General features: G+C 38.4%; 1 protein-coding gene across 1 annotated transcript in view; it reads right to left on the reverse strand.

Annotated features, from left to right (window-relative positions):
- Positions 1 to 15,126, reverse strand: part of LOC137643233 (DE-cadherin-like) — a 218,012-nt gene that overhangs the window by 67,371 nt on the left and 135,515 nt on the right. The window contains exons 17-21 of the mRNA XM_068376075.1: positions 12,833 to 12,994; positions 6,620 to 6,742; positions 6,292 to 6,441; positions 4,461 to 4,633; positions 2,692 to 2,884 (exon numbers count right to left, since the gene is read on the reverse strand). Coding sequence (XP_068232176.1) covers positions 2,692 to 2,884; positions 4,461 to 4,633; positions 6,292 to 6,441; positions 6,620 to 6,742; positions 12,833 to 12,994 — 801 coding nt within the window. The remainder of the gene's footprint in view (positions 1 to 2,691; positions 2,885 to 4,460; positions 4,634 to 6,291; positions 6,442 to 6,619; positions 6,743 to 12,832; positions 12,995 to 15,126) is intronic.

The following is a 15,126-nucleotide window of genomic DNA, read 5'->3' on the forward strand; positions in this document are numbered from 1 at the left end:
TAGCTTTTCGATCTCGTGAAATTAAAGCTCTGTTGATGGACCTTGATGCTTATGGAGGTGTAGACCCAAATGGTATTTTTCCATTGTTTTTTTATAAAGACAGCAGATTTCTTAGCTTCAAAGTTATCTGTTATTTTGCACAAGTTAGCAATAAGAGGAGCTTTTAGCACTTGTTGGAGGATTGGTAATGTTACTCCTCTATGTAAATGTGTTAGCGGTACCTCAAGTCCCACTGATTACCGCCCAATTTCCATAACTCCCATATTATCTAAAGTTTTTGAACGTCTTCTGGCAAAACGTCTTAATAGGTTTGCTGAAGGCAATCATCTATTCCCTAGTTTGCAATTTGGTTTTCGTAAAGGCCTTGGAGCATGTGATGCCCTTTTTACAATCTCCAATGCTGTACAGAAATCCCTTGATTGTGGTCAGGAAGTTCGTATGATTGGCTTTGATTTTAGTGCTGCCTTTGACCGTGTTAATCATGAGGCCCTTATTTTCAAACTCAAACAGTTGGGAGTGGGTGGGTCGTTCGTTTCTTAGCATTATTTTTTATTTTTTTAAGTAAGAGATCTCAAAGAGTTGTTGTTGATGGGCACCATAGTGAGTATAGGAATGTGATATCCGGTGTTCCACAGAGCAGTGTTCTTGGTCCATTACTTTTCATACTATATACACATGACATGTGGTTTGGCCTAGAAAACAAGCCTGTTGCATATACAGATGATGCTACTCTCTTTGCATCAATTCCATCCCCTGAATGTAGATCTGGGGCTGGTGAATCTCTTAATAGAGATTTAGCTAAAATTAGTGCATGATGCAAATTAAGGGGTATGAAGTTGAATCCTAACAAAACTCAAAGTATGATTGTAAGTAGGTCAAGGACGCTGGCTCCTCAACATCTGGACCTCAGTATTGATAATGTTTCTTTAAATTTGTATGACTCTTAAAATTTTAGGTGTGATTCTCGACAGCAAATTTACTTTTGAGAAACACATTAGGTCTGTGTCTTCTTCAATTGCACAAAAAATTGGCTTATGGAGAAAGTCTTTTAAGATTTTCGGTGATCAATCTATTCTGAAGAAGTGTTTTAATTCTTTCATTCTACCTTGTTTTGAGTATTGTTCTCCTGTCTGGTCTTCAGCTGCTGATTCTCATCTTAATTTGTTGGACAGAAACTTACGGGCTATTAAATTTCTTATTCCTGATCTAGATATTAATCTTTGGCACCGTCGTTCAATTAATTCATTATGGATGTTGCATAAGATTTTTCATAACTCTGACCATCCTTTACATTCAGATCTCCCTGGACAATTCTATCCTGTTCGTAATACTGGGCGCAGTTAATTATAATAGCCAGGCCTTCTCCATCATGAGACTCAATACTACACAGTATTCTAGAAGTTTTATTCCAGCTGTTACCAAGTTGTGGAATGATCTTCCAAATCGGGTAGTTGAATCAGTAGAACTTCAAAAGTTCAAAGTTGGAGCAAATATTTTTATGATGACCAGGCTGACATGAGTCTTTTTATAGTTTATATATGACATATCTGTTTTTGACGTTGTTAATAGTTTACATAGGACATATCTGCTTTGACGTAGCTACTGTTTTAGAATGATTTATTGTTAACTTGTTTTCATAATTTATTTACTTCCTTATTTTCTTTCCTCACTGGGCTTTTCTTCCTTATTGGAGCCCTTGGACTTAGAGAATCTTGCTTTTCCAACTAGGGTTGTAGCTTGGCTAGTAATAGTAATAATAATAATACACACACATATATATGTACATAAATATACGTATATACATATATAAATATATATATATATATATATATATATATATATATATATATATATATATATATATATATATATATATATATATACACATATATATACATATATATATATATATATATATATATATATATATATATGTATATATATATATATATATATATATATATATATATATATATATATATATAGACACGGTATATGTGCGTGTGTTTATCTGTATGTACGATTTGAATCCTTACACTATCCCTAGTTATCAAATAAGAGTCAATAAAATCTATTAACACTTGGCTCTTCTGAGAGAGAGAGAGAGAGAGAGAGAGAGAGAGAGAGAGAGAGAGAGAGAGAGAGAGAGAGAGAGAGAGAGAAACCAACATGCACGTTCAATGGTGGAAGAGCAATAATGATATTCGTATTAGCATAACATTAAAGCACGTTGCCTTCAGATTGGTTAAATAATAGTTAAGCAGGTAAATGGTTGCATAGGCACCTTTGTAAACTCAAACTAATTATATGATGGATTATAATCACAATAATGCATGTTTTATGCGTACTTATGTATGATATGTAATTTAAATTAATTTTCAGGAGTGGAAGTAATTTCTTCGTAATTTTGTTTTAAACTTTCATTCACCCATAAAGTTAAAATGTGAATAACGAAGACTAAAAACGATTTTAAAGATTTTTTTGCATAAACATGAAATTTACTAGAGTATTTTAAATTAAAATTAACAATAATTAGAATAATTAATCAAACAAATATAATACTTTTATTTACGACAGCCTTAAATCTTTAATATCATAGCTCGTAAACGTAAAACATGAGATTTGGAAGAAGAAACAACTGAATCATTCCGGCAGAAGTTATATAAGCAAGAAATACAAGTGTAACATTACCTGGTAATTGTAGACTTTGATGTTGCTTTTGCCGTTGGACATCGGGGAGTCGTTCTCGTCGCCGACCTCCAAGGTGAAGAGGCGGATGCCCCTTCGACCCGTCTGGTCCTGGGTCACGAAGGGCAGGGGGTACACCTTCTGCTGCTCTCGGTCCAATGACACCAACGGACTCAGACGGTACGTAGACCGCAATCTGCAAGACAAACGGTAAACAAATGAAATACACTTGTATCAAATCTCTCTCTCTCTCTCTCTCTCTCTCTCTCTCTCTCTCTCTCTCTCTCTCTGGTAAACATCGTTGTTTACCCATTTGGTCGCAAAGAATTACCATTTTCCTTCATGAATATTTAGTAGTAGCTGGAGCGATCAAACTTGAAAAGTAAACAGAGAAACACATTCTATGTGATAGCAAGCCTGTAGAAGGCGTAGAGAAACAGAAATTACTGGGGTATACAGAGAGAGAGAGAGAGAGAGAGAGAGAGAGAGAGAGAGAGAGAGACAGACAGACAGACAGACAGACAGAGATGAAATACTACCATTAACGTGCAATACTAAAAAAAAAACAAAAATAGGATTGGTACTGAGGAGCTTTCTGTATGACTTGTTACCCGATATGATTTAGTTTTAATGTATGATCAAAATGTAAATTATTACATTAAAACTGCTATTACGGTTACATGTAATAAAATTAGAAGTTTTAGGGAAAATGAGATTGTGAAGATGGTAATAAACCTATAAGGGAAAATAACTAGTTATACATTTACACTATAAGGCTAAAAAGTGCACAGAGTGGTCTTTTGTGAGATCTAAGAATGTGTTATAATACTAACATAAAAACTTAAAAAATTTATTATAAACGGCTCTGATCCTTGTAAATCATCTGGAATTAAAGTTTATTAAATTTAAATATAGGGTAAAAAACCCATATTATAATGCCAAATTGTTTAAGAAAGTTTTGGGGGATTTTAAGCAAACCTGCTTTGACGTCCACTCGTAATAATGGTTTGTTTTGATATAAAAAATGCATAGAGATATGAGGAATAGAAACTCCCAGTTTCTTTGAATAATTCAATCGAACTTACATAGAGTCATATAATAAAATACAAATGTCAATTGAAAGTTGGGAGTCTCTTACTTTGCGACTTTCTTCTGACAGACAAGGACAAAAATACTGTAAAATTATGATTTTTGATAAGTGAAAAAAATATATTCAAGTCTCCGCCATTTGAGAGAAAAAAAACTGTCTGTGATTGTAAATCAATGGTCTAGCAAGACCAAGATGACGTCGATGGGTTTCTCGACTAATAATTCTTAAGTATATATCTTATGGTTCTTAAGGCTTGTCCAAAGCAAAGTCTATAGAAAGATATATGCAGATCTTGGTTTATAGTATCTGGCCGAGCCTTAAAATGTACGCACAGTTTCTCTTTCGTGTGGCTTTGGCTTCCTAAGCCATATGTAGTTTTAACTATTTTAATGTACACAGGTCCTGAACTTCAGAGTTTTATTAAAATAAAGCAGAATGTAGAAAGAAGATTTCTGCAATAATAATAATAATAATAATAATAATAATAATAATAATAATAATAATAATAATAATAATAATAATAATAATAATAGTAATAATAATAATAATGGTGCACAAAAAGCTTAGAGAAACCATGTTCATCCTTAAACTTCCGAGTATAAAAGAAATATTATCAAATAATTTTCCCCCAAAACTTTATCGTTATGGAAACAAGGAATTCATTTGGCAGTGTCCATCTTACCCATCAATTTGAACGAGGCTGAATTTCTCCAACCATGCAGTTGGAGTTCCTGGGTCAAATTCCATGGTGCAGGGACAACCATTTTCACCGCCATCGTCGTCGTCCAGTTTTATGTTTATGGGCATCACGTCTTCTGGGTCCATGTTCTCCATAATCCTTGCGTAGCTGTTCTCCTGTGAATGAAAATAATTTTCCAGTGGACAAAGGGATATCTAAAAGACTGGACTAGTAAGAATTGTATAACGTTATTGAGGGATTATTTGACAAATTATAATTCAAAAACTTTTATGGAATAGATTTAATTTGGCATATGATATTTGAGAAGATGGAAAATGTATAATTTTCGTAGATGGTTTTGTAACTTTATGTATTCTGCACTTTCCTCATTCAGTTTATTCACCTTCACCGATTATTGTTACACATTTTAAAGGGATCACCATCATAATTCAGTTTTACTGTACCTGATAGAAAAATAGGAAGATAATAGTGGAATAGAGAGAGAGAGAGAGAGAGAGAGAGAGAGAGAGAGAGAGAGAGAGAGAGAGAGAGAGAGAGAGAGAGAGAGAGAGAGAGAGAAACTTGTAGTCAGTAATATATTGTTTACAAACGCATATATCCCAGACGTAATAAGATATTTTTCTAAAATAAAATTAAAAAAACTTTAATAATGACTGATGATCATGTTATGCTAACCCAATGTACGTTTTAATGTACGCCGAAGACATCGAAATAATCGTAAGTGTAAGTGGAATGTTTGCCAAATGATTACGTTTTGCAACTATTGCAATGATGATTGGATAGTATGAGTAAAGCGGCAGGCATTAGTCACAATAGCAAATATCGTTTGTCAGAAGGTAAGTGTCTCATCAAAACCAATGATAAAAGAAGCATGGGAGGCAATAGCTGTTGACAACATAGAAATCTATATTTCAATTCTAAAAGGAGTGAAATACCGAGTTAACCGGCTGAAGCTGAAAGAGCCAAGGTAAGAAAGTAATTGAACATAGCAAGTCCCCAAAGACATTATTGTTGTGAAATGACTCTTTAAAAAGTGGTATTTAGGCATTGAATGTACAGTACATGGAATGTGATGTTGGAAGTTGCTTAAATGAAATACCTGGGAAGAATGATAAAAATACTGGCACTGGAATCAATAGTATATGATGGTGCGAGGTTACGTGAAAGAAAATATGGTTAGGAATAGGTATTTTATTACGAGTATGAAAGAAAAATTTAGACAAGACGATATATGTATTATGATATTTATGAGACACGAGAGAGAGAAAAGACATCACAAAAAGGGGGGTTTTAATGTGAACAAGGCAGAATTGTTTACACAAATTGAAAGAAAATATACATACTATACGAAACGGCGAATGTATGAAAATAAGATTTATACAGCTTCATGTATACTTTGAACTACATCTTGTACATCATCTGTCATATATAACAGATATTGAATAGAGCAAAGACTGATGCCGTCACATTCTTTCAGTATATCAACAGAGAGATGAGACTAGCTGTAAGAATTAAAGTACAGTGCATATTATAAAAATATCTATATTTCAATCCAATATGGGACCGCAAGATTGCTAAATCTATGACGATTAATTAAGGAGTCCTTAGACCAGTAAAGACTTTTGCTCTTAGAGTAGCCCGAATCATTGTTGTGAAATTTTGCATGCGTGGATATACAGTGTATCCTAGCTTATTCCTATTTTACACTGTTTACCTGAGAGAGAGAGAGAGAGAGAGAGAGAGAGAGAGAGAGAGAGAGAGAGAGAGAGAGAGAGTGTGTGTATGTGTCTAAAATTTATTACAGTTCACCTACCGGTCGATGTATATGTGGGTGATTATCGTTAAGATCTCGTATAATCACGTGAACGGTGGCAGGGTCAGCATCGTGACCTCTTCCTCCTTCGTCGTTTGCCCTCGGATACAAGGTCATGACCCCTCGCTTGGCAGATTCACGATCCAGACACTGAAAAGTACAAAGTTTATGGCTCTCAATGTTGTTGTTAAGAAATAACAACGTGTATAGGAATAAAAATGAATAGTTGAATATATCTGCATTTTCTGAATCCATAAAATTGAGCCATAAAAATAGGAATAAAAACACCAATCTCAACGATTCATATAAATAAAAGTCTATTACTTACCCCTTTTAATGATAGGTCTCCAGTCTTGCTGTCTATGGTGAAGTTGCGTAACTCGACAGGAGACAGATAGTACAGAATATTTTGGTTGACGGTGTGTGGCAAATCCGGGTCCAAGGCTGAAACCTGATAAAATACACCAAATATATTTTATCAGTTATTTTAGTATGAATAAAACGTAGATACCACGTAACAATTATTCATGTCATGATGCTTACCCTCCATTAGATTTTACTAAATCAAGAATACTGAATCATTCATCAATGGGAAAAAAGCCCTGTTATCCGTGTAATAATAATATCTGATCTTTAATGATTTTCGGGAAACAAATTAAATCCTCAGTAGAGGTTAGGTGACTGGCCTATCTTCTGTTGACAATGTGACCCAACATTAGTAATTCTAACATAATCACTTTCACCTCATGGCCTCGTTTAAAATAAAGGAGAATGGTATTTTAAAAAGGGAAACAGAAAATCCATGGTCCTCAGGGGTGAGATGCTGTACGGAATGAAAAGTTTTAAATCGGATTGCTTGTCTGTAATACCAATAAAAAAAAATTGGATCGAGGTAAACGCATTTAGTTAGCTTCTTTTTTACAGTTATAATTCTTAGATTAAATGACCTACATCAGATCAATCAAGATCTTTTTCCCCCTGAAAAATACCAAAATCTATGATAATAATAATAATAATAATAACAATAATAATAATAATAATAATAATAATAATAATAATAATAATAATAATAATAATAATAATAATAATAATAACTAGGTAAGTGTCAAAACACCTATCAGATCTTACTATTTGAATTAAACCTATGCCTTTGGATTTTTTTTCACATTGGTACGACAAGTAGCTTATCTGGATGAATGCAAAACAAACTGCCATTTCTGTTTAAAAATCCAAAGGCAATATGAAAATAAGAAAAGTAAACCATCCACTGGGAAAGATTTGGAAGAGGCCGAAGATTTAACGTTTATTCCTGACTGGATGGCAGCGTTTGAATATCTGAGGATCGAATGCATTGAAGATTTGGGAGACAATGGCGAAAAATAACCCAAAATATATTTTCCTGTGAACTTTACTGGGTGTTCCAAGATATCTTTTGAACGCTTCTTTGAAATGATTCCAGAATTACCAAAATAAGGGTTCAGATTGATAATTGGGTAAAACATAAACAAGGTGAATAAGTAAATGTACAAACTTGAACAAATTGAGAAAGGCTGTCTCCCAAAAATTATGAAATGAAAAGGGAAATTGGCTATACTGTAAAATATCAAAATCGAGATATAGAAGTCAATCCTTGGAAAAAGTTTGGCCAAAGAGCATAAATGTTTAAAACTTAAGAGTATAAAATGGAATTGAATACAGGGAAAACTTGATAAGAAACTATTAAGTATATTAAAAGTCTGAGTTAGTTCTATTAAAAAAAAACTACGAAATAATTAAGCAGATCGGACAAGAACATAACTTTGATGTTAGTATATTCCGCTAAAACTGCGGTGTGTACCAACCGTGTTTCACACAATTGTACATAATTCCTTTTGTATATATTATGCTTGTATCTTCGCTCTTCCCTCGCACTAAAACGAACATGAAAACTCATGTCTGGTTTTTCCTCTGTAATATTGTCTGTCTTGTGAACTTGTTATGTCCTGTTGCCTTGAGGTTTTGTATATAAGCAGAGTGTTCTACAATAATATAACTCAGTCGTTTCCAACCTGCCTTTGAGTTCACAACCCTACTCGGCGCCGTCACATTGGTGACCCCGGAAGTCGACTCGCACCCACTGCCTTCCACCCCCACCTCCCTCGCCCCTCCATCGTTGGTACTATGACGGAGACGGACTCTACTACAGCAGTTGGCGCTGCGGCCGCCCCATTGAAACTTTCACCGTTCGCCACCGGAGAGGCGTTTGCTTGGTTTCAACGCGCTGAAGTCCACTTCCGTATCAGGGGCGTGACTCGCTCAACCACCAAAGCGGATTATGTTCTCGCGGCGATACCCGAGGACACCTTCCCAGAAATATCCGACTGGCTTTGTGAACAAGGAGACACCCCAATAGCGTATGACGCCCTCAAAACATACCTTCTGCAGCAGTACTCGCCGTCGCCAGCCGCCCGTATAGCAAAGCTTTTTCAGCTCTCGCAACAACCGTTGGGGGACCAAAGGGCTTCGCTTGCCCTCAGGGAAATGACCAGTATCGCTCGCCTTCAACCTGCCGCGGACGGCTCTCCTCGTGAGGTGAACCTACTTCGTGCCCTTTGGATACGCCGTTTACCCGAACCTGTACGAGCTGCCATACCCGATGTCGATAGTTTACCCATAAAGGACTTGATGACCAAAGCCGACGCCCTTATGGACAGCCACTTCAAGACCTCCATCAACGCCTCCACCCCGGACGACGAGGATGCCTATTCAACGTCAACTGAAGCTGACCTGAATGCCGTAGGACATACACGCCTACCCCGTGACGTGCCGAAGCGGCGACAAAGCCGCCCACCACCCACCAATCGCTCGCGCCCCAATGAACGACTTCTACAGCCACTTACTACCTCCCATCCGCCGCAGTTTTGCTACTACCACTTCAGATTCGGGGCAACCGTGAAGAAATGTGCCAAGGATTGTCAGTGGCCAAAAAACGTGTAAGTAGGCCATCGCTTGTGGCAGTGGCCTCCCATGTTTCTAATCTTTTCTTTTTACAGGATGCAGGAACGGGCGTGCGATTTTTGGTAGACACGGGTGCTTGTCGTTCTCTTTTGCCAAGGAAACTCTTCAAGGCACGACGTAGTCTGTCTACATCTGCCGACGTCCGCTTAGTAGCTGCCAACGGATCTGCGATACCCACCTACGGTTACGAGAACCTCACATTATCGTTCGGAAACGGTAAATTCAATTGGAATTTTCTTGTAGCTGACGTCACAATGCCAATCCTCGGTGCGGATTTCCTCTCTCATTTCCACCTTCTGGTCGATGTCGTCCACCGACGATTGGTCAATGCAGACTCGTACTTGTCGACACCTCTTCAACCCGCCCCCTCTAACCTCGCTCTCCACATCAGCGCACCCACGGATGCCTACGCCCACCTCCTCACGTCGTACCCGGAAGTTTTCCGTCCAGAACTTCGCCAAATGCCCACGGTTCCTGCCAAGCACGGTATTTATCACCATATCAAGACGACGGGACCCCCAGTCTTCGCAAAATTCAGACGTCTGGCACCGGAACGATTGGCAGCCGCCAAACAGACGTTCGCCGAAAGGGAGAAAATGGGCCTTTGCCAAAAGGCCTCCAGCCCATGGTCGTCGCCCTTACACATCGTTCTGAAGAAAGACGGCTCCCTCCGTCCTTGCGGGGATTACAGGCGCCTGAACATGCAAACAGAACCGGATCACTACCCCCTCCCAAACATTGCCGACGTGACCTCCTACCTGCACAAAGCGAAGGTTTTCTCTACGCTCGACCTCCTGAAGGGGTATTATCAGGTGCCTATGAACCCAGAAGACATCCCCAAGACCGCCATCACCACTCCGTTTGGTACATACACCTTCAATTACTCCTGTTTTGGCCTTCGTAATGCTGGGGCAACGTTTCAACGTCTCATGGATGGCATCTTAGGGGACCTCCCTTTCTGTGTATGTTATGTGGACGACATACTTGTGTTCTCCTCCTCAAAAGAGGAATACCTCCGTCATCTGCGCATCGTGCTCGACCGCCTGCAACAAAACGGCCTTGTAGTCCGGTACGACAAGTGTACCTTTGGCGCCAACGAAGTATCGTTCTTAGGGCACCGCATCACTCCTGAAGGTGTCCACCACCTCCCTGAGAAGGTAGCAGCCGTTCAGAACTTCCCCGTGCCCTTGACCGTCAAAGCTCTGAGGAATTCTTGGGCATGATCAACTATTATCACCGTTTTCTGCCAGCCATTGCCGCCACTCTTGCTCCCCCTCTACGCCTCCCTCAAGGGCAAGCCGAAGGACCTGAAGTGGGGTCCCCTTGAAGAAGCAGCCTTCTGCAATGCAAAGAAGGCCCTATCAACTGCTGCGGCTCTCACCTTTCCTATCCCACATGCCCCTCTCATTCTCTCCACGGATGCCAGCGACGTCGCTATTGGTGCAGTACTCGAGCAGGTGGTCAAAGGCTCGCCCCGCCCATTGGCCTTCTTCAGCAGAAAACTGTCCAAGGCAGAATCGGGTTATTCTACCTTCGATCGAGAATTTCGCCATTTCTTAGAAGGTACGCCCTTCGTCATTCGCACAGACCACATGCTTCTGGTGCACGCCTTCACTCGACAGTCTGACGCCTGGTCTGCCCGTCAACACCGACATCTCTCCGCCGTGGCTGAATACAATTGCACCCTCCAATATGTCCCTGGGAAAATGAATCCCGTTGCCGATGCCCTGTCAAGAAACACGTTGGCTGCCGTTCAACTGGGATTGGATTACAACGCCCTGGCTGAAGCCCAACGACAGGATCCAGAGTATCAAGCTTGTAGGACATCCTGCACGTCCCTCCGTTGGGAAGACTTTCCCCTTGAAGACTCCAACACCACCCTCCTCTGTGACGTCAGTACTGGTAGACCGCGACCTTGGATTCCTGCTCCCATGCGCCGACAGGTGTTTGATTTCATCCACGGCCTTTCACATCCCTCGTGCCGTTCTAATGCACAGCTGCTGAAGGCAAAGTTCATTTGGCACGGCATTTCTAAGGATGCTAGGGATTGGGTCCGCGCCTGTACTTCTTGCCAAACTTCCAATGTACATCGACACACGGATTCAGGAGTGGGCACCTTTCCTTGACCTCAGCGTCGTTTTGCACACATTCACGTCGACGTTGTAGGCCCCCTACCCACATCACAAGGACATCGTTACCTGTTTACCGTCATCGACCGCTCCACTCGTTGGCCTGAAGCCATTCCCATGGAAACTGCAACGTCCGCCTCATGTACATCTGCCTTACTCTCTGGATGGATTTCAAGATTAGGTATCCCTGAGCATATTACTTCTGACAGGGGAACCACTTTCACCTCTCAATTGTGGACGTCATTAGTGAATCTCCTGGGCATCACCCTACATCAGACAACGGCCTACAACCCCGCTGCCAATGGAATGGTTGAACGTTTTCATCGCACCCTCAAAGCAGCTTTGATGTCCCGCTGCAAGGATTGCAACTGGTTTACTCAGCTTCCCTGGGTCCTCCTGGGACTAAGGACCACTCCTAAAGACGCCCTCGACGTCTCGGCAGCCGAAATGGTGTATGACGACCCGTTGGTCGTCCCTGACGAATTTTTTCCTTCTACAACCTCCTCCGACGATCTCCAGCGCATACGTCACGTCGTGGGAAAATTTACTCCGTGCCGCCAGACTTACAAGCCCCCAGCGATGCATCACATACCAACGGACTTGCACTCTACAACGCACGTCTTCCAGCGCAACGACACCAGCAAGCCACCACTAATGCCCCCTTACACGGGCTCTTTCCTTGTGATCCGACGCAGTCCGAAAGCATTCCTCCTAAACATTCGGGGCAAAGAAGACTGGGTCTCCATTGATCGTCTAAAACCTGCTTATCTTCTGCCAGATGACCCGCCTACAGTTCGCCTCTCTAGATCAGGGCGCCCTATTTAACATGTACAGTATGTCATTTTTAGGGGGGGAGCCATGTACCAACCGTGTTTCACACAATTGTACATAATTCCTTTTGTATATATTATGCTTGTATCTTCGCTCTTCCCTCGCACTAAAACGAACATGAAAATTCATGTCTGGTTTTTCCTCTGTAATATTGTCTGTCTTGGGAACTTGTTATGTCCTGTTGCCTTGAGGTTTTGTATATAAGGAGAGTGTTCTACAATAATATAACTCAGTCGTTTCCAACCTGCCTTTGAGTTCATAACCTTACTCGGCGCGGTCACAGGTGAATTATGAAGAGAGAAACATGATAAAGAGGACGCACACACGGTAATCATGGCAAAAATATCATGATAACTCGCAAAACCAATATAAAGAAAATTTACATATTACAAAAAAGTTACAACAGAGACATTTGATCTGAGACAACCAATGAAACAACAATTTCAAACAAATATAATTCCAAGTAATTAGGATAGAAACAAAAATCAATTCGCGTGAAAAATCAGGTTAGAATTGACTTTTGAAAAGTAAGGCTACATAAAAACGAAACGAAATGAAAGTCTAAGAGTTTGGAACAGCCTTACCTTTCCGAAAGTGATATTGCAGTCGGTGTTTTCGGTGACAGTGAATGTATAGTTGATCTGTTCAAACACGGGCTGGAGATCGTTGACGTTCGTGACGGCGATAATCACGTTAGTTTCAGCTGGAGGATTGGCTCCGTCGTAGACTCGAACTCGTAGAGTAAACTAAAGAGAGATGAATAGGAACAATTATCCATAAGCTAGTGTACGCGACCCGTCAAAAATGACGGTTAAATATGTATATGGATATGTACGCACAGAATCAACCCTTCCTAACCCCCCTTCCTTTTCTAACTACCTATCAGGAGTAGCCCCTCCACCATGGTATGAATACTCCTTTCCTTACCCTAGGGGCGGGGAGAGACCAAGTAAGTTGGCAATGCCACTCAGTGTGACAGGATATATATATATATATATATATATATATATATATATATATATATATATATATGCATATATATATATATATATATATATATATATATGCATATATATATATATATATATATATATATATATATATATATATATATATATTCAGTATATATATATATATATATATATATATATATATATATATATATATATATATATTCAGTATATATATATATATATATATATATATATATATATATATATTTATACATATATATATGTATATATAGTATATATATATGCATATATATATATATATATATATATATATATATATATATATATATATATATATATATAGCCAGATACTTGCTCATTATATGGCAAGATGGGTTAGTCTATATAAGGATCTGATATTCAGCTCATTTACTCAACTAGAAATGTGCTTCAAAATAGATATTCATTTAACGCTCACTGAAAGTGAATCTTATAGGATGAGATATTATTTGTTAAAATAAAGGAATTTAACGTAATTGGAAACAGCGATTAATCATAGAAATTAGCCCACGTATTTCGCTACTAATCGAGACGTAATCGGCTAATTATGAATGCGGATTTGTTGTTGTTGCTATTAATGACATGGAAATTAAGACACCAGAATAAATACTGATTAAATCTGACATTAAATGCTATTAGTTTCATATGAAATTCATTCCAAAGTCTTAATAATTATGACTATTTCTGTGTCAAGCCAAAATTTCTCTAACAGCATCCTTCGCTAGCACCGTTAAAAAGAAGTCTTCTACAGAATTGTCTTAAGGACAATTAATTGAAAGAAAATTAAGCAATAAAATGCTATTAAACACACAGAAAAGCTACCCCTCACCTGAATTTTTGAGCGAATTTAGCTTTAATCGTGCATAAGATTATTCAATCACTAAGGAGAATTCGTTCAGGAGAATATGTTATGATAGAAAAATCGCTAAATAAATAATAAAAAGCGTCCATTCCATCTTAAAATGGTGATTGAAAGATAAAAAGGCTACCGATCTAACAAGAAAATCATTTCAAATTCCAATCTATGCTGATGATTCAATGTAATATCTAATCATATAACCAAATTGATAAATTGTTTAAAAAGCTGAATGACTATTGTCAATGTTGCATTGAAGTCTTTATATGACAAAAGTAAACAAATACTTTTAAACACTGTTGGTAAATTAATAGACAGATTTCATAGCAATTCGGTATCGATGCTTATCAGAAGAGCCAAAAAAGATATTAAAAACTTAATGTAAAAAAGTTGTAAAATCTAAAATAACACACACGCAGGTAATAACTGTTTTACAACGAGGAGCTATCATATTTTTCCATTATTGTAAAAATTATCGTTCAACTTCCGTTGATATTTTGCACTTATTTCATTCTCAGTATTATTCTTCTATTATTGTTTGGAAATTAACCAAAATAACTGAAAACGATACCAGGTTCTAGAATTTAATATTATCTATATTTTCATCGGGTAAATCTCTAAAAGACAACGGACAAAAATCCTACAACATAGTTTCTCACGAACTGAAATAACAGCAGAGTCAATACAGATATTGACTCTGGTGTACAGTGGATGCTCGGGGAATTACGGGCTACTATTTTGAGCAAGAACCCAACCCGTGTTGGCATAAAGGCAACCTATTTCTTTAACAAGTAAACAGCTACAGTAAAAGGGTGATTGGTAGCTAGACAGATATTTGGCTAAGGAAATTTCAAGTTATTTCATCAATCTAGATAGTAAAACTATAAATTGTGATACTGTGACTCCTTCAAAGAACCACCAAGCACACACACAAACACACGCACGCACAAACGCACACAGACACACACAGACACAGACACAGACACACACACACATATATATATAAATA

The sequence above is a fragment of the Palaemon carinicauda genome, chromosome 6, assembly GCF_036898095.1.
Source record: "Palaemon carinicauda isolate YSFRI2023 chromosome 6, ASM3689809v2, whole genome shotgun sequence".
In the NCBI taxonomy this organism is placed as follows: domain Eukaryota; kingdom Metazoa; phylum Arthropoda; class Malacostraca; order Decapoda; family Palaemonidae; genus Palaemon; species Palaemon carinicauda.